General features: G+C 46.5%; 1 protein-coding gene across 1 annotated transcript in view; it reads left to right on the top strand.

Annotated features, from left to right (window-relative positions):
- Positions 1-22,893, top strand: part of enpp6 (ectonucleotide pyrophosphatase/phosphodiesterase 6) — a 55,067-nt gene that overhangs the window by 9,332 nt on the left and 22,842 nt on the right. The window contains exons 2-3 of the mRNA XM_033018535.1: positions 9,539-9,718; positions 16,426-16,537. Of these exons, the coding sequence (XP_032874426.1) occupies positions 9,539-9,718; positions 16,426-16,537 (292 nt within the window). The remainder of the gene's footprint in view (positions 1-9,538; positions 9,719-16,425; positions 16,538-22,893) is intronic.

Below are 22,893 nucleotides of genomic sequence, written 5' to 3'. Positions count from 1 at the left end.
ATGTGCACCTTAACCACATGTGATTTTTTTCTTTTACAAATCTCAAATTGTGGAGTACAGAGGCAAATAAATAAATGATGGATCTTTGTCCCAAACATTATGGAGGGTACTGTATGTTCTATCACTGACAGTTAACACATCTCTATAGAAATAGTGCTCTAATGGCCCCTTTAAGCCCTGATTCTGCCAGCACTCATTCCTTGGAATGCATTGTTAGTATTAAACATGGCACCAGCATAAGATTATCATGAGTGTTCATAGTTGAAACACGAAGTACTGGTGTAACTCAGCTGGTCAGGCAGCGTGTTTACAATTTAGACTTTAGAGATACAGTGTGGAAACAGGCCCCTGGGCTTGTTTGTTGACTAGTGATTAGTTTAACTAGCCATCATGTTCAGCACAGACATTATAGGCCGAAGGGCCTGTTCATTTTCCTCCACAATTTCCGTCTGACCAAAATACAAAATGGCGGAGGTGCTCAGTAGGTCAGGCAGCATTTATGCAGGTGACATCGGGTTGGGATCCTTGTTCAATTTGAAATGTCGCCTGTCCATTCCCTCCACAGATGCTGCCTGACCTGTTTAGATTAGAGATACAGCGCAGAAATTGTGGCACTGTGCCGCAGCGGTAGAGTTGCTGCTTCACAGCACCAGAGACCCGGGTTCGATCCTGACTACTGGTTCTGTCTGTACGGAGTTTGTATGTTCTACCTGTGACCGCGTGGGTTTTTCTCTGGGTGCTCCGGTTTCCCCCCTTAACCCCAAAGACATACAGGTTTGTAGGTTAATTGGCTTTGGCTCAATAGTTTTGGTTATGTGTTTACATAGACACACTGACCTGTTTTGTTCTCGTTTACTACATTGTTTAAAGTGTACCATGTTTACATATTCTGTTGTGCTGATGTTAATAAGAATTTCATTGTTTTATCTGGGACATGTCACAATAAACACTCTTGACTATTGACTGTTGGTTAAAAAAAATGTGTAAATTGTCCCGAATGGGTAGGATGGTGCTAGAGTATGAGGTCAGTGCAGATTAGGTGGGCCGAAAGGCCTGTTTCCGTGCTGTATCTCTAAAATCTAAGGTAAATTCCATGACAAATGTGATGTCAAGTTAAACGAATGTCCTCTGTTGGCACGTGATCCATTTCCCTCCATTCCTTGCATATCCATGTGCCTATCTTGAAGCTTCTTAACTCCTCTACTGGGAACAGTAGTAGGTGAGTTGGCCCGTTCAGCCTGACAAGATCTTTCCTGGTCTTCTACCTTTGCAGGTAGACACAAAATGCTGGAGTAACTCAGCGGGTCAGGCAACATCTCTGGAGGACATGGATAGGTGACGTTTCACAGAGTGCTGGAGTAACTCAGCGGGTCAGGCAGCATCTCTGGAGAACATGGATAGGTGACGTTTCACAAAGTGCTGGAGTAACTCAGCGGGTCAGGCAGCATCTCTGGAGAACACGGATAGGTGACATTTCACAGAGTGCTGGAGCATCTCAGCAGCAAAGATCTTAGTGTGGATCAAGATGGTCCACTCCTGCAAAATCCAATGGACTAACGTGTGGTACGGAACGGGGCGGGACGTCCGCCATTTTAGCAAACCCGACCCGACTTCCGTGGAATGTGTAATCAGCAAAGCTCATAGCGCGGAGTTGGGTTAGGTTGGTTCCTTTATTTGAAAATAGAAATGAGGAAGACTATTAAGGGAATGATTTGGCATGGTATTTGAAAAGTTTCTGAAATACTAAATTAGAATGGAATCGGAGCATGCAACCATTGTCTTTTTTGAGGAGGACGGATGAGAGCTTTGGCTTGCAGCCCAGGATGGAATTGATTTTAGCAAATGTTTGCTTGCTGTCAGAGCAATATTTCAATGGCCTGCAGTCCTGTTTGTTTTGTGTTTTTTGTGTTGTTTATTTTCGTTTTGGTTAGTCTAGTTTTGTTTTTTAGTTTCTGTTTTGGGGGGGGGGGTTGAAACGGGGCTTGCTGTCTCTCCCTGCGGGGGAATGCGACTTTTTTGTCGTATTCCCCTTCTCTGCCTCCGTCTGCGCTGAGGCCTAATGGCGGAGCTGGCGACCTCGAGGCTCAGGAGGCAGAGCCCGCCAGGACTCGCACTGGGCTCGCTCCCGTGAGGATGGAGCGGCACCCAGTCGGGGCGGCCCAGCCCGAGGGAGGAGCGGCGCCCATGTTGGGGCGGCCCAGCCCGAGGGAGAAGCGGTGCCCAGTCGGGGCGGCCCAGCCCGAGGGAGGAGCGGCGCCCATGTTGGGGCGGCCCAGCCCGAGGGAGAAGCGGTGCCCAGTCGGGGCGGCCCAGCCCGAGGGAGGAGCGGCACCCATGCCGGGGCGGCCCAGCCCGAGGGAGAAGCGGTGCCCATGTCGGGGCGGCCTGGCGCGAGGCTGAGACGGTAACGGCACTCACGTGAGGGTGATCCGTCTCGGGGCTGGAACGGTGCTCCAGTGGCTGGGACGGTGTTCTGGCGGTGGTGGACTGAGTCCGGGGTTCGGCCGCGGGCCAGCGGCTGCGTCAGCAGGACTGGTGGGCGGCAGCTTCGACCACCCCAGGGCGCGGTGATTGAGCCGCGGGACAGTTGTAACATCGCCCAGGGGGTATCACCTCAGCGCAGAGGGAGAAGAGGAGGGAAGAGACTGGAGACCAAAGACTTTTGCCTCCATCACAGTGAGGAGATGTTGGGTGGACTCACTGTGGTGGATGTTAATATGTGTTTATTGTTGTTTTTTATTGTATTGTATTGTATGTATGACTGCTTCAATTTCGTTCAGACTTCGGTCTGAATGACAATAAAGGCTATCTAATCTAATCTAATCTAATCTAATTATCTGCGATTCGAACATTAAAAATGGCATGAAGGAGGGGGCAATGCTTAGGAAGGAACTGCTGATGCTGGTTTAAACCAAAGATAGACACAAAATGCTCAGCGGTAACTCAGCGGGACAGGCAGCTCTGGAGAGAAGGAATGGGTGACGTTTTGGGTCGAGACCCTTCTTCAGGCTGAAAGTCCCTTTCCCATGAAAATCGGCACACACAATGCTTTGGGGCCCGTTTGAATGGGTGAAGAATACAGTGATTCCAAATCTCGATGCTCTTAGCCCAGTGGAGTTATTTTCTTTACTCGTTTCAATGCGTGTAAAAGCAAATGACAATACAACATGAAGATTCTTGCCACAAACAACCAAATAAGCTTGTAATGATTAGCATTTTATTAACATTTCGCCTTTTCATTTTGGATCGAATAAATAAAAGTGATAGACGTTTAGACGGAATTTGACTTTTTTTAAAATTGTGGGTCGAATTTTGGAGATTTGAAGAGCAATGGAACACTAAAGGGGCTGTCCCACTTGGGAGATCTAATTGGCGAGTTTAGAAGAGTTCAAAAAAATGACCTCCTTCGACTATGTGGAAGACCTCCTTCGACCTCCTTCGACTATGTTGAAGACCAGCTTCCACTAGCTACGACCAGCTATGACTAACTTCGGGAAAATTGGACACCGAATAGTGGAGAGCGAAGACGACCTCCTTCGACCTCCCTTCGACTATGATGAAGACTATCTGCGACTACCTTCGACTACCCTCGATTACCTACGACTAACATGCCGACCTACTACGTCCTACCACGACTAAACCTACGAGTAAAAAAAGTATCAATTTTTTCCATGGCAACCTTTATTTACTCGCGGGCATTTTTTAACATATTGAAAAAAACGCCGTGACCTAGATGAGGCCTCGAGTACGCGGAGACCACTCTCGAGCATGAAGAAGAGTTACAAAGACCTCCTACAACCTCGTGTCGACCATGCTGCGAGTATGAGTCGAGGGCAAACTCGACAGAACTCGCGGATTAAGTCGCCCAAGTGGGAAAGGCCCTTTAATGTTGAGGCACGTTACTGTAATCCAACGCTTAAAATGCCTGTGTTTTAAAATCTAAATATTTCTTTGCTGTAAAATAAATAGTTACACATGGTCATGGCTGGTTACCCTATATTCTGCTAATTGATATTCATATATTTTTTAAAAACGCGTAAATGATAAATTGCAGGAACAACGTGTTTTTAAAAGAGTTTACTTCAGCTGTGATTAGTTAACGGTGTAAACCATTTGAAATAGAAAACAATTATATTTTCCCAAAACAAAAATCGAGGAAAAATGTCCTGAGTGCATAAATTCCTAATTCACAATCAAGAAACTGCATCAAGAAACATCGGATTATAATTTGATTTTAAACTCCCAATACGATCCATTAGGAACTGCGACTGTTCTGCGTGCGGAACGCACTTGGGCAAATGAAATGCATCGGTCTTTAGCGATTCAGAACTGTGTTCTGCATTACAACAATTTTATACATATTGAGCTAGGAGCTGAAGCTAGCGTCTGCAGTTTTAGACCACGGCACAATTATAGGTAATCAAAGGATAAATAATTAACTTTATCTAGCACCTGGGTGAGCAGGGTCCAGATGAGACACCATGACCAAAGATCATAGATTGGAGCGGAGACGGAAGCCGGTTACGGAAATGGCGCTGAGGATTACCCAGGACCTACTACGGCTTTTTCGTACAACTTCTTTTTTTTTTTTCAAACTTTAAGCTATAATAGAAAAAGAGAAAGAAAAAAGAAGAAAAGAGTGAGGATAGTAGTGAATGTGGGAAGAAAAGAAGGAAAAAAAGGCCCCACAGAAAAAGGGGGCCTTAAGAGAAGAAAAAGAAAATAAGTAAGGAATCTAAAAAAGGTACGGCTAAGCAAGAAGGAAAGGGAATGTGCCTAATTCCTGACGATTCACACCCATCACCTAATTCTAAAAGAATTATTTTCCAGGGTTGTGTTGTACCATATTACACCCGTAACAAATCAATGAAAGGTGACCATATTCTTAAGAATTGCTCTTGTTTTCCTGCTAGAACAAGTCTCATTTCCTCAAGATGTAGTATTTCCGACATATTTGTAATCCACATTTTAAACGTTGGGATAGGCGCGTCTTTCCAAAATTTAAGTATAAGTTTTTTTTGCCGTTATCAAACCGTAGTTTAATAAACATCTTTGAAATGTAGTTAGTTCGGAACATGCTTTCATTGTTCCGAAAATAATCAATTCTGTATTCGGGTCCAATCTTAATTTAAATTATTTTGAAAAGCTTTCAAAAATTTCCTTCCAAAATTTCAGAAGTTTTGCACAGGAAACACATTGTTTGCACTATTGTTGCCTCTTTAGTTAGGCACTTATCACAGATAGGAGAGACATTTGGAAAAAAATTGTTTAATTATGTTTTTGAGTAAAATAATCTGTGTACAATTTTAAATTGGATCAATAGGTGTCTAATGTTGATCGAACATTTAAGTATATATAACAAGTAATCTTCCCATCTGTCCTTGGAGATTTCCAATAACAATTCTTGTTCCCATTCTTTTCTTATATGTCTATATTTAAAATAGTATTATAAAAATACGATGTTAAGTGATCCAATTCTGCCTGTCTATTCATGCTTTGTTCTAAAGGGTCCAGCTTCAAATTTTGATAATCTTTTGAGTGTTTTTACTACGGCTTTTTCAACGAGTGGACTATCTTGCTCCGCTGCAAGATCTTTGCTCAGCGGGTCAGGCAGCACCTCTGGAGAACGTGGATAGATGACGTTTCACAGAGTGCAGGAGTAACTCAGCGGGTCAGGCAGCATCTCTGGAGAAAAGGAATAGGTGGTGTTTTGTTTCGAGACCCTTCTACAGACCCAACTTCAATCTCTGCACTATTCACAGTGTTCTACCCAAGATGTCACCTACCTGATTTAGAGGGACACTTAGCCTTTTCGAGGAAGCGACTGCAATAGACCCCCTCTGAAGAAGAGTCTCGACCCGAAACGTCACCAATTCCTTCTCTCCAGAGATGCTGCCTGTTTCAACATTTAGTGTCTACCTGTGGGCTGACGGGCCTGTTTCCATCTTTCAATCAAAATCAATTCAATCAATTGATCAAAACATATGACAATTCTTGCCTCGCGTTCTTTGTTATTGTTCAGCATTGCGGCGGTCATTAAAATGCCAGCATTTTGTACTTTAAAAAAGTACCAACGGAGACACAAAGGTTTAATTCTGCTGACGAATCATTCCATGCAGGTATTTGTTGAGGCGGGTACTTGTTTCTGTGATGCAGAGCCAGCAGATCAGACATACACTGGCTATCCTGCATTGCTGTGCAAGCAGAAAACTGTGGATATTGCATGTGTGTATGCAGAGCTCAGAGTGTGCTGGCAGTCGGTAGCTCGTCAACTGGCATCCATTACCAAAATAAACATCAAGGTAATATCTAGATCCACATCCCGAGGTTACTACCCTGCCAGAAGGCAGCAGTTGGCCTTTATTTCAGATGCTGGTGAACTGTACACTGTATATCTTCAGTCCAGAACCAGGGGCCACCGTTTAAGAATAAGGGGTAAGCCATTTAGAACGGAGACGAGGAAACACTTTTTCACACAGAGAGTGGTGGGTCTGAGGTATTCTCTGCCTCAGAGGGTGGTGGAGGCCGGTTCTCTGGATGATTTCAAGAGAGAGTTAGATAGGGCTCTTAAAGATAGCGGAGTCAGGAGATATGGGGAGAAGGTATGAACGAGGTACTGATTGTGGATGATCAGCCATGATCACATTGAATGGTGGTGCTAGCTTGAAGCACCGAATGGCCTACTCCTGCACCTATTGTCTATTGTCTATCAGCCAATAACCACCCTTTAAAAATAACATAAAATTGATTAATTGGCCATTATCACAATGAATGAATGATTGAATTGATTGAAAGACACAACATGGAAACAGGTCCTTCGACCCATTGGCTGCATGCCGACCAACAACCACCCTGTACTTTAGTTCCATCCCACATGCTTGGGACAATTTGCAGGAGCCAATAAACCTGCATGTCTTTGGAGTGTGGGAGGAAACCGGAGCACCCGGAGAAAACCCACGCAGGTCACAGGGAGAACGTCCAAACTCTGTACAGACAACACCAGTAGTCAGGATTGAACCTGGGTCTCTGGCGCTGTGAGGCGGCAACTCTACCGCTGTGCCACAGTGCTGCCGTATTTAAGGGAGAGCTGGACAAATCCAGAACCCCCCCATCTCTAAGGAAGTAGAAGAGGCAGCTAAAGACTAAAGTCGGAAAAAACCCCACCCATAGCGCTGGAGTAACAGAGTGGGGTAGACCACAACTCATGAGAGCAGAAATAGGCCATTTCGCCCATCGAGTCTGCTCCGCCATTCAATTCTGGCTGATCTATCTCTACAAAAAGTAGTAACCACTGCCCAGTCCATCATCGGCTCTGACCTCCCTTCCATCGAGGCGATCTATCACAGTCGCTGTCTCAAAAAGGCTGGCAGTATCATCAAGGACCTACACCATCCTGGCCACTCACTCATCTCCCCACTACCTTCAGGTAGAAGGTACAGGATCCTAAAGACTGCAACATCCAGGTTCAGGAATAGCTACTTCCCCACAGCCATCAAGCTATTAAACTTGGCTCGGACAAAACTCTGAACATTAATAGCCCATTATTCAGATTCAGATTCAGATTCAAACTTTATTGTCATTGTGCAGTGTACAGCACAGAGACAACGAAATGCAGTTAGCATCTCCCTAGAAGAGCGACATAGAATATGAGCAATAAATAAATATATTTACGCGCATACAGTCATAGTAGTACAATTATTTTTTTCCTTGTGGAAGGGGGGGGGGGGTGATTGGCAATCACCGAGGTACAGTGTTGAGTAATGTAACAGCCGTTTATGTTTATTTGCACTTTATCAGTTTATTTATTCATGTGTGTATATATTTATATAATGGTATATGGACACACCGATCTGTTCTGTAGTCATGCCTACCATGTTCTGTTGTGCTGAAGCAAAGCAAGAATTTCATTGTCCTATCAGGGACACATGACAATAAACTCTCTTGAATCTTGAATCCCTCTTGACCCTTTCTCCTGCCTTCTCCCCGTAACCCCTGAACGCCCGTACTAATCAACGATCTATCTATCTCTGCTTTAAAAATACCCAATGACTTGGCCTCCAGCACCGTGCCGCCCCACCGCGCGGTGAGGCCTTTGACATCCATCTGAGGGCTCAACATATCACCTCTGTCTCTGCAACATTCCTCAATCCCTGCAGGAATTATTTTTGTTTCCTTTTCAACATTTTTGGAGTGCAACTTGAAGCCACAATTTCTTCCCATCTGACACCCATTAATGTGACAACCTCCAGCTAGGATTACGAGGTTAAGTGGAAATGAAAAAAGGATGTGTTGTGTAGAACGCAGAAATATTAAATCTCCACTAGGCTCCTGGGATGAAGGGAGGAAATTAGTCACGCTCGCTTGATATCTTTACAAGAGTCCACGGGTGGCGGATTCCTGAGTAGTGCTGAGTTAGCTGATCATAGTTCAAGTCGGATACAAAGTTCCACAATTGACCTGAACAAAATGAGTTCAGCAAGTATTTAAACAGAGACACACGTATCTCAACACAGACACAAAGGGCTGGGTTGGTGTTGGCGTAGGGTGGCACGGTGGCGCAGCTGTAGAGTTGCCGCCTGACGGCATCAGAGACCCGGGTTCGATCCTGACTACGGGTGCTTGTCTGTACGGAGTTTACACTTTCTCCCTGTGACCTGCGAGGGCTTTCTCCTTCTTCTTCTGTCGTATGTCTCTTAGACCTGCAGCTCCGTTGAGGCGAGCCAGGCCCACGTGTCATCGTCCAGGTCAATCAGACCTCGTTCACCATTCGGTGGCCGGTGTTTGGGGCAACTGGTGACTATGTGCTCCACTGTCTGTGTTGGGTCCCCACACTCACTGCCCACGAGGCCCCACCTCTTCATCACTACTCCATAGTGTCCAACGCCTGTCCTCAAGCGGTTGAGGGTTGTCCACTGCTTTCGGGGCAGGTCCTGGCCAGGGACGTCCATGGGGTCATTGATGTGATGGTGTAGCCTGGATGGTTCCGTTGACTTCCACTGGTCTCTCCATCTCGTCTTGACCCAGGCGGCCTTGGAAGCGTCAGCCAGTTTTCTCCGGGTGTTCCGGTTTCCTTTCATGTTAATTGGCTTGGTATAAATGTAAATTGTCCCTGATTGCCTCCAGTGTGTAGGATAGTGTTAAGGACCTGTCCCACTTGGCCATTTTTGCCGGAGTCATATAAAGAGTTGCCAAAAGATTTTGAACATTTCAAAATCCAGCGGCAACAAAAAAAATGTTGCAGTACTTGAGAAAACACACAGACGCCTGTGGAGGCCGTCAATGGATATTTTTAAGGCAGAGATAAATAGATTCTTGATTAGTATGGGTGTCAGGAGTTATGGGGAGAAGGCAGGAGAACAGGGTTTGGAGGTAGAGATAGATCAGCATTGATTGAATGGCGGAGTTGACTTGATGGGGCCGAATGGCCTAATTCTGCTCCTATCACTTATGAACATGAACTTTTGAAAAGCCTTTCACTGTACCTCGGTACACGTGACAATAATCTAAACTGAACTGAACGTGAGTGTGTTCTTTGCAGGACTTCATGTTGAGGTACATCAGATTACTGGAAATTTTATGTGGGATGAGAAGACAAACAAGTCCTTTCTGATCGGTGAGAATGATGACAGTCGACTACCGATGTGGTGGGATTCTTCTGAATCGATTTGGGTCACCATGATGAAGAATAACCGAAAGGTTTACATGTACTACTGGCCTGGTTAGTATGTCGCATCACACCAGCCATTCTATCCAACCTCATGGGTAATTTAACATAGCAGGGTGCGCGCTGCGGTGGAGTTGCTGCCTCACAGCGCAAGTGGTGAGTGAACACGATAATGAGTTTGCTAGTCTGAAGAAGGGTCCCGACCTTGAAACGTCATCTGTCCATTCCCTCCAGAGATGGGGCAGCACGGTGGCGCAGCGGTAGAGTTGCTGCCTCACAGGGCCAAGAGACCCGGGTTCGATCCCGACTATGGGTGCTGTCTGTACGGAGTTTGTACGCACGTGCTCCCCGTGACCTGCGCGGGTTTTCTCCGGGATCTCCGGTTTCCTCCCACACTCCAAAGACTTACACGTTTGTAGGTTAATTTGGCTTTGGTAAAAATTGTAAATTGTCCCTCGTCTGTTGGATAGCATTAGTGTAAGGGGTAATCGCTGGTCGGCGCAGACCCAGTGTGCCGAAGGGCCTGTTTCCGTGCTGTGTCTCTTAAGTCTAAACTGATTTACACTGTAGAAGCAAGGAACTGCAGATGCTGGTTAATACACAAAAATACACCAAGTGCTGGAGTAATCTAGCGGATCAGGCAGCATCTCTTGAGAACAGTAGGTGATTTTTCGGGTCGAGATTGAAGAAGGGTCACTTAGTCTAGTTTATTGCCAGGTGTACCGAGGTACAGAGAAAAAAATGCTTTGTTGCGTGCTAACCAGTCAGCGGAAAGACAATACATGATTATAGTCAAGCCGTCTACAATGAACAGATACTGGATAAAGGGTATAACATTTAGTGCAAGTTAAAGTCTGATTAAAGATAGTACGAGGGTTTTTAATGAGATAGATGGTAGTTCAGCACTGCTCTCTAGTTGGTCGTAGGATGGTTCAGTTGCCTGATAACAGCTGGGAAGAAACTGTCCCTGAATCTGGAGGTGTGCGTTTTCACACTTCTGTACGTTTTGCCCGATGGGAGAGGGGAGAAGAGGGAGTGGCCAGGGTGCGACTGGTCCTTGATTATGCTGCTGGCCTTGCCGAGGCAGCGTGAGGTGTAGATGGAATCAATGGAAGGGAGGTCGGTTTGTGTGATGGTCTGGGCTGTGTCCACAATTTGCTGCAATTTCTTGCGGTCTTGGATGGAGCTGTTCCCAAACCAAGCTGTGATGCATCCCGATAAAATGCTTTCTATGGCGCATCTGTAGAAGTTAGTTTCTGTAGAAGGTGTAGAAATGTTATGGTTGACACTGCATTGTTTCAAGCAACTGGCAAGGGCAAAGAAAGAAAAGACAATAGGTGCAGGAGCTGGCCATTTGTCCCTTCTAGCCACCATTGCCATTCACTGTGATCAGGGCTGATTATCTACAATCAGTACCTCGTTCCTGCCTTCTTCCCATATCCCCTGACTCCGCTATCTTTAAGAGCTTATCTAAATGTACAACTGGAACATAGTCTTTTTCACCCAGAGAGTTGTGAATCTGTGGAATTCTCTGCCATAGAGGCACTGGAGGCTTTCAAGAGAGGGTCAAATTCCACCGACCTTGGTTGTGTGGCAATTAAATTATATCTAATTAAATTATATCTAATCTATATCTAGTTGGGGCCAACGGAATCAAGGGATATGGGGGAAAAGCAGGAACGGGGGTACTGATTTTGGATGATCAGCCATGATCATATTGAATGGCAATGCTGGCTCGAAGGGCCAAATGGCCTACTCCTGCACCTATTTTCTATGTTTCCATGTCAGTGAATTGGCCAAGCAAGTTGACTGTAGTATATAAAATTATACTGAACACAGGCAGCTAGATGGCACTGCTTGTAAGGAAGTTGTGGAGGTACGTCTGGTGTATATGAATACACATAGAACATAGAACAGTACAGCACAGGAGCAGGCCCTTTGGCCCACAAAATCTGTGCTGAACATGATGGCGATACCAACAAGATAGTAACTTGTGTTCACCAAGCCCACAGCTAACAATGGCCTGTTTCCTTTACCCTTGTTACTTTTTTTGCATATCTTTCATTCATTTCACGTTCACAAGTTCGCACGTTATAGGAGTAGAGTGAGGCCATTTGGCCCATCGGGTCTACTCCGCCATTCAATCATGGCTCATCACTGCCTCCCAATCCCATTTTCCTGCCTTCTCCCCATAAGCCTTGACACCCGTTCTAATCAAGAACTTGTCTGTCTCTGCCTTAAAAATACCCACTGACTTGGCCTCCACAACCCTCTGTGCCAATGAGTCTCACAGATTAACTACCTTCTGACTGAAGAAGTTTCTCCTCACCTTTTTAAAAGAGCGCCCTTTAATTCTGAGGCTCTGGCCTCTGGTCCTGGACTCTCAGGCCAGTGGAAACATCCTCTCCACATCCACTCTATCTAGGTCTGTCATTGTTCTGTAAGTTTCAATGAGGTCCCCCCCCCCCCTCCCCTCAACCTTCAAAAGCTCCAGCGAGTACAGGCCCAGTGCTGTCAAACGCTCACCTTATGCTAGTGCACTCATTCCTGGAGTCATGGGCGGAATACCTGTGGGGGTGGGGCTGTCCCCCCATGTTTTGAGAGATGGAGGACAATCCCCCCCCCCCCCCCCATGTTGCAGCAAAACCTCCACCACAGCCTCCGAAGTCAGAGACCTCCGTGATGGTAAGTCCACGGGCTCTGCCTCGAGGTCGATTTCAGGTTGGAGGCCGCCAGCTCCTAGAATCTAGCAGCCCGGGGTCTAGCTGCAGTTCCCAGGTCGGCTCGCCTGCCCCACACTCCAAAGACGTGCAGGTTTGTAGGTTAAATGCTTTGGTAAATTGTAAATTGTCGGAAGGGGTCGGCGCGGACATGTTGGGCCAAAGGGCCTGCAGTTCCCAGGTTGCCTGCGCGGCCAGGTCGGCTACAGGGCAAGCTGGGCGAGCGTTGTCTAAAAGAATTCACACGGTGCAAAGCCAAGGTGAAACAGACACGCTCCGCGATGAACAGGAAGGTTGGCGCTGTAAAAAGATGGCTAAAGCACAGTGTACGGTAAGTCCTTTAAAGAAGGGGGGAGAAGGAGTGGAGACCATTTTTAAGAAGCCTGAGATACACGGCTGTGAAGCTCGGCGGACATTAACATTACCGGTGGGTTATCCTTGGTTCTGAAAACTACTGCTTATCATTTTTTTTCCCCAATGAGCCAATGAAATTCACCGGTCAGCACCGGCTACAACTTACGAGAACTTCCGAGAACCTTCGACCTCCTGGCGACCCACCTACGGCTCGGGAATTCTCGCTACTCTCCATGGCGGCTTCATTCCGGTCGCCGCTAATGTTGAAAAATTCACGGCGTACATAATGAAGCCGCGACCAGTTCCCAGAATGCGGGAACTCCTCACGGCCAAGAAGGCGACCCCCCGGCAACCACCCGCGACCATGTGGCGACTGCATAGTCTCCTGCAGTCACCTATAAAGTCGCCTAAGTGGGACAGGCCCATTAGCTTCTCATTCCAAATCAATACGCAAACAAGTCAAAAATAAATTTTACAGGATAATAACTCTTTAAATGTAGGTAGGCCTCTGAGGAACAAGTTGAATGATTAGTGGTATAGATTAGCAGATTATAAAAAAAATATGTTGGTAAAATATTATCACTTGGACTTCTGCAGTTGTACAGAGCCCTAGTGAGACCACACCTGGAGTATTGTGTGCAGTTTTGGTCCCCTAATTTGAGGAAGGACATTCTTGCTATTGAGGGAGTGCAGCGTAGGTTTACAAGGCTAATTCCCGGGATGGCGGGGCTGTCATATGCTGAGAGAATGGAACAGCTGGGCTTGTAAATTCTGGAGTTTAGAAGGATGAGAGGGTATCTCATTGAAACATATAAGATTGTTAGGGGCTTGGACTCGTTAGAGGCAGGAATCTTGTGAATCTACGCTGCACTGCCTCAATCACAAGGATGTCCTTCCGCAAATTAGGAGACCAAAACTGTACACAATACTCCAGATGTGGTCTTACCAGAGCCCTATACAGTCTATAATATCTATCCCTTAACTCTGCTACCCCTATCTAAGTCTCTCTTGGAAGCATCCAGAAAACCGGCCTCCACCGCCCTCTGAGGCAGAGAATGCCACACACTCACAACTCTCTGTGTGAAAACGTTTTTCCTCATCTCCGTTCTAAATGGCTTACCACGTATTCTTAAACTATGCCCCTCTGGTTTTGGACTCCCCCAACATTGAGAACATGTTTCCTACTAGCATGCCCAATGTTTACAAATACACAGGACTAGATATTCAAAGTCCAAAGTGCCAAATACCAACGTACTCCCGATGGTGATGGGAGCCTTCTGCACTCACCTTTGCTCCTCCGATGTTGAGAAAGGCTAGGCAGACATGTCATTGGGGTTATCAAGTGGGCACCTACTTTCATCAACGTTTCGTTGATGAACCCACGACGTCTCCAGTAGGCTCAGCGGTGCATTCTGGCGTCCCAGAACCAACCCGCTTTGCATCTGTCTAGTCGGCTATTTGGGATACCAAATGGGGTCTTTCCTCTTCAGCCAGAGCCACTAAATGTTTTAATAAGAAACCCTCTCATCCTTCTAAATTCCAGAGTATACAAGCCCAGCCGCTCCAATCCATCAACATATGACAGTCCCGCCATCCCGGGAATTAACCTGGTGAACCTACGTTGCACTCCCTCAATAGCAAGAATGTCCTTCATCAAGTTTGGAGAGCAAAACTGCGCACAATACTCCGGGTGTGGTCTCACTAGGGCCCTGTGCAATTGCAGAAGGACCTCTTTGCTCCTATACTCAACTCCTCGTGTATGAAGGCCAACATACCATTCGCTTTCTTCACTGCCTGCTGTAGATAGTTTAACGGAGATGTGTGGGGCATGTTTTTTTTGAGAGGCTGGTGGGTGCCTGGAACGCACCACCAGTGCCAGAGGCACGCTGTAGATACGATAGTGGTGTTTAGGAGGTTTTTGGATAGGCACATGGATTCAAGATTTAATTTAATTGTCACATGTACCAGTTATGGTACAGTGAAATTTGAGTTACCGTACAACCATACCAAGTAAAAAGCAAAAATACACACAGCAACAAAAAATAAAGTTTACCATAAACATCCACCACAGTGGAATCCACATTCCTCACTGTGATGGAAGGCAATAAAGTTCAGCCATCTTCCTCCTTTGTTCACCCGTGGTCGGGGCCTTTGAACGGGGTCGTTGCCGACGGGCCGCTGTTCAAGCCCTCTCGTCAGGATGAGGGAAACTCCAACATCGGGACGGATCTGAACATTCTGCGGCATGCAGCTCCCAAGTCGGCCGCTTCTTACCGGAGACCACGGGCTTCCCGGTGTTAAAGTCCACAGGCCCCGCGGTCGGAGCTCCAACAATGGCGATCCCTCGGCAAAAGATCCCTGGTTCCGCTATGGTTAGTCTGCGCCGCACATGCAGCTTGAAGCTCTGGGACGGTCTCCAGGAAAGGCCGCACCAATCCACGTTGTAGGCCGCAAAAGGGGGGGGGGGTGGGAGGGAGGAGATGCGACACGGAGAAAAATCGCATCTCTGTCGAGGTAAGTGACTGAAAAAGGTTTCCCCCGATCCCCCTGCCCCCCACATAAAACATACCAAGAGACATTAAAACAAATATTCAAGACATACTTAAAATAACAAAAACAGAGAAGGGGCAAGACAGACTGCTGGCGAGGTGGCCATTATGATGGTGATATGGATCACGTGCAGGCAGATGAGATCAGTTTAACTTGGCATCATGTGCTGCACAAACATTGTGGGCCGAAGGGCCTGTTATACTGTGCTGTGTATTCCAAGTTCAATATTCTACAACAAAGCTTTTCACTGTGAGGAATAGATCGAGTAAATGCACAGCGTCTATTTCCCAGAGTTGGGGGGATTTAGACGCAGAGGACATAGGTTTATGGTGAGAGGTGAAAGATTTAATGGGAACCTGAGGGGCCAACGTTTACACCCAGAGGGTGGTGGGTGCATGGAACGAACTTCCAGAGGAAGTAATTGAGGCAGGTACTATAACAGCATGTAAAAGGCATTTGCGCAGGAAACGTGTTCCTGATGTTGGGGGAGTCCAGAACCAGGGGCCACAGTTTAAGAATAAGGGGTAAAGGGCCTGTCCCACTTTCCCGAGTTATTCATAAATTCTCCCGAGTTTTCCCCTTGAATAAACCCGCAGGATGTTCGTAACGGGTCTGTAGGAGTCCGTAGATATATCGCCAGCCGTGGGCACTCGGGGCATCAGGTGAGTCGGTACGTTTTTTCTAGCCTGATAAAAAATGTCCACGAGTAAAAAAATAGTCGGGAGGATGCCCCGAGTACCTAGGGCTGGCATATCGAGCCGCTACAATATATCTAGTGTAGATGGGGCATGTTGGTCGGTGTGGGCAAGTTGGGTTGAAGGGCCTGTTTCCACGCTGTATGAATCTATGGGGGAAGAGAGCTGCAACTGGAGGAAGTGGTTGAGGCAGGGACTATCGCAACGTTTAAGAAACATTTGGAAAAGGTACATGGATAGGAAAGGTTTGGAAGGATATGGGCCAAACGCAGGCAGGTGGGACTAGTGTAGATGGGACATGTTGGTCGGTGTGAGCAAGTTGGGTTTACGGGCCAGTTTCCACACTGTATGACTCTATAACTCAGTAACTCGGTATGCGTGACTATAATGCACCTAATACTAAACCTAACCTTGTCTGAATCATTGGCTTTGTTTTAAACAGGTTGTGAAATAGAGATTCGGAAGGTGAAGCCAACATACTGTCAGCCGTACATCTACAATCCATCTGACAGCCTCTTCCAAGCCGCCGTCTCAGACGCTGTTGATGTGTTGAGGTACGACATTCCATTACACGGGCCCACCACCGATTTTGTGGTCCAATACCAACTGGTGGTTCCAGCATCTCCTTTAATCCGGACAAAATTAAGAGAGCGCGCTCGAAATCCCCCTCGGAGGTCCCCTCCCCCCACAAACGTGGCACCCAGGCGAGGCGAGTGCGAGGGGGCCGATCTCGACCTCATCGGGACTCCCGCGGCCGATCGGCGGGTGGAATCTTCCCCTCTGCGGCCAGGGCTCTGGAACCCCGGCCCGGCCAGAGCCGGCAGATCCGTTCCCATTGCCGACTTCCCAGGCTGGTATCTCGGCCCCCCCCCCTCATGGGCGTGATCTCTGTTGGTCCGGCAGATAGGATAATCTGGCAAGGCTCTGGAACCAAGGTTGCCGGAAAATCGTTTAGAAGGATGATAGGCGATCTTAATGAAACATATAAGATTATTAAGGTTTTTGGACACACTAGAGGCAGGAAACATGTTCCCGATGTTGGGGGAGTCCAGAACCAGGGGCCACAGTTTAGGAATAAGGGGTAAGCCATTTAGAACGGAGACGAGGAAACACCTTTTCACACAGAGAGTTGTGAGTCTGTGGAATTCTCTGCCTCGGGCGGCGGAGACCGTTACTCCGGATACTTTCAAGAGAGAGCTAGATCGGGCTCTTAAAGATAGCGGAGTCAGGGGATATGGGGAGAAGGCAGGAACGGGGTACTGATTGGGGATGATCACCAATGATCGCTTTGAATGGGGGTGCTGGCTCGAAGGGCCAAATGGCCTACTCCTGCACCTATTGTCTATTGTCTGTTGTGCCAGAAAATGGGTGATGGAGCCAGTACTACTTTGGGACTCCACTGTTCTTCTGTTTTGGCGTTGGGTGGTCTTTCGGAGGACGGACCTCCTGTTTTTTTCATTTCCTGTATGTTCTGATATTAGCCCCCCCATACTGTTGACACAGTGACATCATGAGGCTTAATTATTGGTCATCTCTGCTCCATTTATATTGAACTGAATACCATCTGTATAAATAGGCTTTCTACTTGGTGGCATAGGATGTAAAAGTGAATTTAAATGGCCACTGGTGGCTTGAAGCTGGATATTTCCTGCTGTTGAATGAACATTATTCTCCTGTTTTACCACTGCTGAATGCTTCCGCATGCTCGCGTTCATTGGTCTGCTTTTCCAGCTGCCTGTCTCATTCCACAATGCCAACCACAACAAGCTCACCGTTAAATTGGCTCAATGTTCATGCCTTCAGCGTGTATTTAGAAGGATGGGGGGGGGGGGGGGGACCTCATTGAAACTTACCGAATAAGGAAAGGCCTGGATAGAGTGGATGTGGAGAGGATGTTTCCACTAGTGGGAGAGTCTAGGACTAGAGATCGTAGCCTCAGAGTTAAAGGACATTCCTTTAGGAAGGAGATGAGGAGGAATTTCTTTAGTCGGAGGGTGGAGAATCTGTGGAATTCATTGCCACAGTTGGTTGTGGAGACCAAGTCAGTGGGTTATTCTAAGAGGTAGACAGGTTCTTGATTAGTAAGGGTGTCAAAGATTACAGGGGGAAGACAGGAGAATGGGGTTGAGAGTCCTTCTGCCGCGATCAGAGCAGTGCTGAACTACTATCTACCTCATTGGTGACACTCGGACAAGGAACCTCATCTATGGTATCCGCTGTTCCCAACCAAACCACCCCCTCCCCGGGTACTTTCCCCTGCAACCGCAGGAAATGCTACACTTGTCGCTTTAACCATATAATATAACCATATAACAATTATAGCACGGAAACAGGCCATCTCGGCCCTTCTAGTCCGTGCCGAACACTCATTCTCCCCTAGTCCCATCTACCTGCACTCAGACCATAACCCTCCATTCCTTTCCCGTCCATATAACTATCCAATTTATTTTTAAATTATAAAATCGAACCTGCCTCCACCACCTCCACTGGAAGCTCATTCCACACAGCTACCACTCTCTGAGTAAAGAAGTTCCCCCTCATGTTACCCCTAAACTTCTGTCCCTTAATTCTCCAGTCATGTCCTCTTGTTTGAATCTTCCCTACTCTCAGTGGGAAAAGCTTATCCACGTCACCTCTGTCTATCCCTCTCATCATTTTAAAGACCTCTATCAAATCCCCCCCTTAACCTTCTGTGCTCCAAAGAATAAAGACCTAACTTGTTCAACCTTTCTCTGTAATATAATAACCATATAACAATTACAGCATGGAAACAGGCCATCTCGGACCTTCTAGTCCGCTCCCCCCCCTCCCTGACTCCATCCAAGGACCCAACCAGTCTTTCCAGGTGAGGCAGAGGTTCACCTGCACCTCCTCCCACCTCATCTACTGTATCCGCACTTCCAGGTGTGGATTCCTGTATATCGGCGAGACCAAGAACAGGCTCGGCGACCGTTTCACTGAACACCTCCGCTCAGTCCGCCTAAACCTACCTGATCTCCCGGTTGCTAAACACTTTAACTCCCCCTCCCATTCCCACACTGACCTTTCTGTCCTGGGCCTCCTCCATTGTCAGCGCAAATTGGAGGAACAGCACCTCATATTTCGCTGATATCCTCCTGATATACTAGTGGCCAGAGGATCTGGGGTGACAGAGGAACTGAAGGAAATCCACATTAGGCAGGAAATGGTGTTGGGTAGATTGATGGGACTGAAGACTGATAAATCCCCAGGACCTGGTGGTCTGCATCCCAGGATACTTAAGGAAGTTGCTCTAGAAATCGTGGACGCATTGGTGATCATTTTCCAATGTACTATAGATTCAGGATCAGTTCCTGTGGATTGGAGGTTAACTAATGTTATCCCACTTTTTAAGAAAGGAGGGAGAGAGAAAACAGGCAATTATAGACCAGTTAGCCTGACATCGGTGGTGGGGAAGATGCTGGAGTCAATTATAAAAGATGAAACATTTGGATTGCATTAAGGATCGGTCCGAGTCAGCAGGGATTTACGAAGGGGAAATCATGCCTGACTGATCTTCTGGAATTTTTGGAGGATGTAATGAGGAAAATGGACAAGGGAGAGCCAGTGGATGTAGTGTACCTGGACTGTCAGAAGCATTTGATAAGGTCCCACATAGGAGATTAGTGGGTAAAATTAGGGCACATGGTATTGGGGGTAGAGTGCTGACATGGATAGAAAATAGTAAGATTAAACGAGAACTTACCAGTTTGAAGTTTGATCTGTATTTTATGAGGAGTTACGATGAGGGATTACGTGAAGAACCCGCTCAGTGCGCAGGCGCGGCATACTTCCAAGCAGCGGTGTGGAATCACAGATAGACACAGTTATTTTGAAGTAAACATAGTAAAGATAAGGAGACATTAGGGTCAGTGCTGGGACCCCAGCTATTTACAATATATATTAATGATCTGGATGAGGGAATTGAAGGCAATATCTCCAAGTTTGCGGATGACACGAAGCTGGGGGGCAGTGTTAGCTGTGAGGAGGGTGCTAGGAGACTGCAAGGTGACTTGGATAGGCTGGGTGAGTGGGCAAATGTTTGGCAGATGCAGTATAATGTGGATAAATGTGAGGTTATCCATTCTGGTGGCAAAAACAGGAAAGCAGACTATTATCTAAATGGTGGCCGACTAGGAAAAGGGGAGATGCAGCGAGACCTGGGTGTCATGGTACACCAGTCATTGAAAGTGGGCATGCAGGTGCAGCAGGCAGTGAAGAAAGCGAATGGTATGTTAGCTTTCATAGCAAAAGGATTTGAGTATAGGAGCAGGGAGGTTCTACTGCAGTTGTACAGGGTCTTGGTGAGACCACACCTGGAGTATTGCGTACAGTTTTGGTCTCCAAATCTGAGGAAGGACATTATTGCCATAGAGGGAGTGCAGAGAAGGTTCACCAGACTGATTCCTGGGATGTCAGGACTGTCTTATGAAGAAAGACTGGATAGACTTGGTTTATACTCTCTAGAATTTAGGAGATTGAGAGGGGATCTTATAGAAACTTACAAAATTCTTAAGGGGTTGGACAGGCTAGATGCAGGAAGATTGCTCCCGATGTTGGGGAAGTCCAGGACAAGGGGTCACAGCTTAAGGATAAGGGGGAAATCCTTTAAAACTGAGATGAGAAGAACTTTTTTCACACAGAGAGTGGTGAATCTCTGGAACTCCCTGCCACAGAGGGTAGTCGAGGCCAGTCCATTGGCTATATTTAAGAGGGAGTTAGATGTGGCCCTTGTGGCTAAGGGGATCAGAGGGTATGGAGAGAAGGCAGGTACGGGATACTGAGTTGGATGATCAGCCATGATCATATTGAATGGCGGTGCAGGCACGAAGGGCCGAATGGCCTACTCCTGCACCTAATTTCTATGTTTCTATGTTTCTACATCAATTTATTAGTTTGATCCATATAATGAGGGTGGGAGCGGAGGGCACGTAATCCCTCATCGTAACTCCTCATAAAATACAGATCAAACTTCAAACTGGTAAGTTCTCGTTTAATCTTACTATTTTACTTCGGAGTCACGTGAGTGACTACGTGAAGATTTCAAAGCTCTGTGATTTCAAACCGTGTAACAGTTTCATTTCACTCACTGCCGAAGTTCTTGAGGGAGGAAGTGTTATCGTAATCAACCAATGAGTCTATTTGTAGAAAAACACAATGGTATTTTTTTAAACAATAACAACAAAGAATTAAGTTGCTCCCCTGGGCTTAAATTAAATATTTGCAGTTCGTAAATCTTTACTGCAAATAAACCAGGTTTTGCCAACGGCTTATTATAAATTTTCTGAACGGTCTTTCCCCCCCCCCCACCATCCTGCTGTAGCCAGGATGTGGTCTATAGGCATGTCCATTCTTTAGCCGTCGACATGGATGCTGTCCTGGTGGAATAAAATTTGTACATGTTAGTGTTTATCCCAGCAGTTTCTAGCACCTGCTTGAGCCATCTCGCAATGGTTTGGCTCGTCACCTGACCATAAGGTTTTTGTGACTGACCCACAAGGCTTTTCATCTCCCTCGTATATTTTGGTTGTGTCTATGTAGGATAGTAGGTGGGTCATGGCACATAACCGTGGTTCTGGTGGGTAAGCCACGACTGGATTAGGTGTTCCTGGTCTGCTCTGTTTGATCAGTCGCTGGATAACAACAGATCTGGTCTGGAGCTGTGATCATGTTGTCCAGTCGCAATAGGTGTAGTGACTGGACCCTCTGAGCGGATACAAGTGCCATCAACATGAGCGTCTTTAGAGTAGCTTGCTCGAGGCCGGGGGATCTGGCTGGTGGCCATTCCCTGAGATATGTCAGGACCACACTGATATCCCAAATATGGGTATACCTGGGCTTAGGGCTTGATATTGTAAATGCCCTTCATCAGTTTTACCACCAGTGGATGGGATCCCATCGCCTGTTGTCCTGGCGCTGGTTTGAGATAAGCAGAAAGAGGACTCTGCGCTATGTTGATGGCACTGTAGCTGATCCCTACATCGTGGTGTAGATAGGCCAGGAACTCCAGTATGTTGGTGGCTGTAGCTGTTGCGTATGTTGTCCCTGTTTCCTGGCAGTACTTCTCCCTTTTTTGATGCTGGTTAAGTACTGCCTCTTGGTGGATATTCGAAGGGATGCCGACATGGTAATGGTTTGTTTGGACAATCCCAGTTCCAGGTAAGGTCTGTTCAAACTTGCAACCCAGGCGTTTAATTTTCTCATGGCATGGGTGTTTAGCTTACCTGGTAGGTAAGTAGCTGATAGCCAAATATGTATTTCGACACACCATTGCCAAATCATGTTGACCAATTTGTCGCATGACAATGATTTTATGCCACCCATATGGTTAATATAAGCCATCACCGTAGTATTTATCAATTTGTAACCGAACATGCAAGTGCTGCATATTAGATACATATGCTTTTAAACCATAAAAGGCGCCCAACATCTCTAGATAGTTAATTCCCAGTGTAAGTAGTAATGATGACTCTAGGTTAGTCCATCTACCACCTGTGCTGGATATGGAGTTAGTCGCTCCCCAGCCTTGAGCACTGGCATCTGTTTTAGTAACTAAAGTAGGGTTAGTGATAAAGATAGGGCTGAAACTATGCCAAACGTTTTCTGCCCACCACTGTAGCTCTGATATTGCTTCAGTGGTTAAGTTCATGACACGATCATAGTGACCTGTATGTCATTTTATTGCCTGTACCTTTGCTCTCTGTAAATTTTTTGATAGTGCAAAGGTCCGAATTGTGTAGCCGGAAATGCTGCTACCATTTTCCCAATTACTCTTGCTACTTGTCGAATATCCTTTGGAATTCAGTTGTTTGGCAGTAACATATGTCTCCATTTTGAAATGTATATACTTAACAAATTTGTTTAGTGATGTTAAGTCAATGATGATGCGACA

Source organism: Amblyraja radiata, chromosome 3, assembly GCF_010909765.2.
Source record: "Amblyraja radiata isolate CabotCenter1 chromosome 3, sAmbRad1.1.pri, whole genome shotgun sequence".
NCBI classification, from domain to species: Eukaryota; Metazoa; Chordata; class Chondrichthyes; order Rajiformes; family Rajidae; genus Amblyraja; species Amblyraja radiata.
This window is presented reverse-complemented; position numbering and strand designations above follow the sequence as displayed.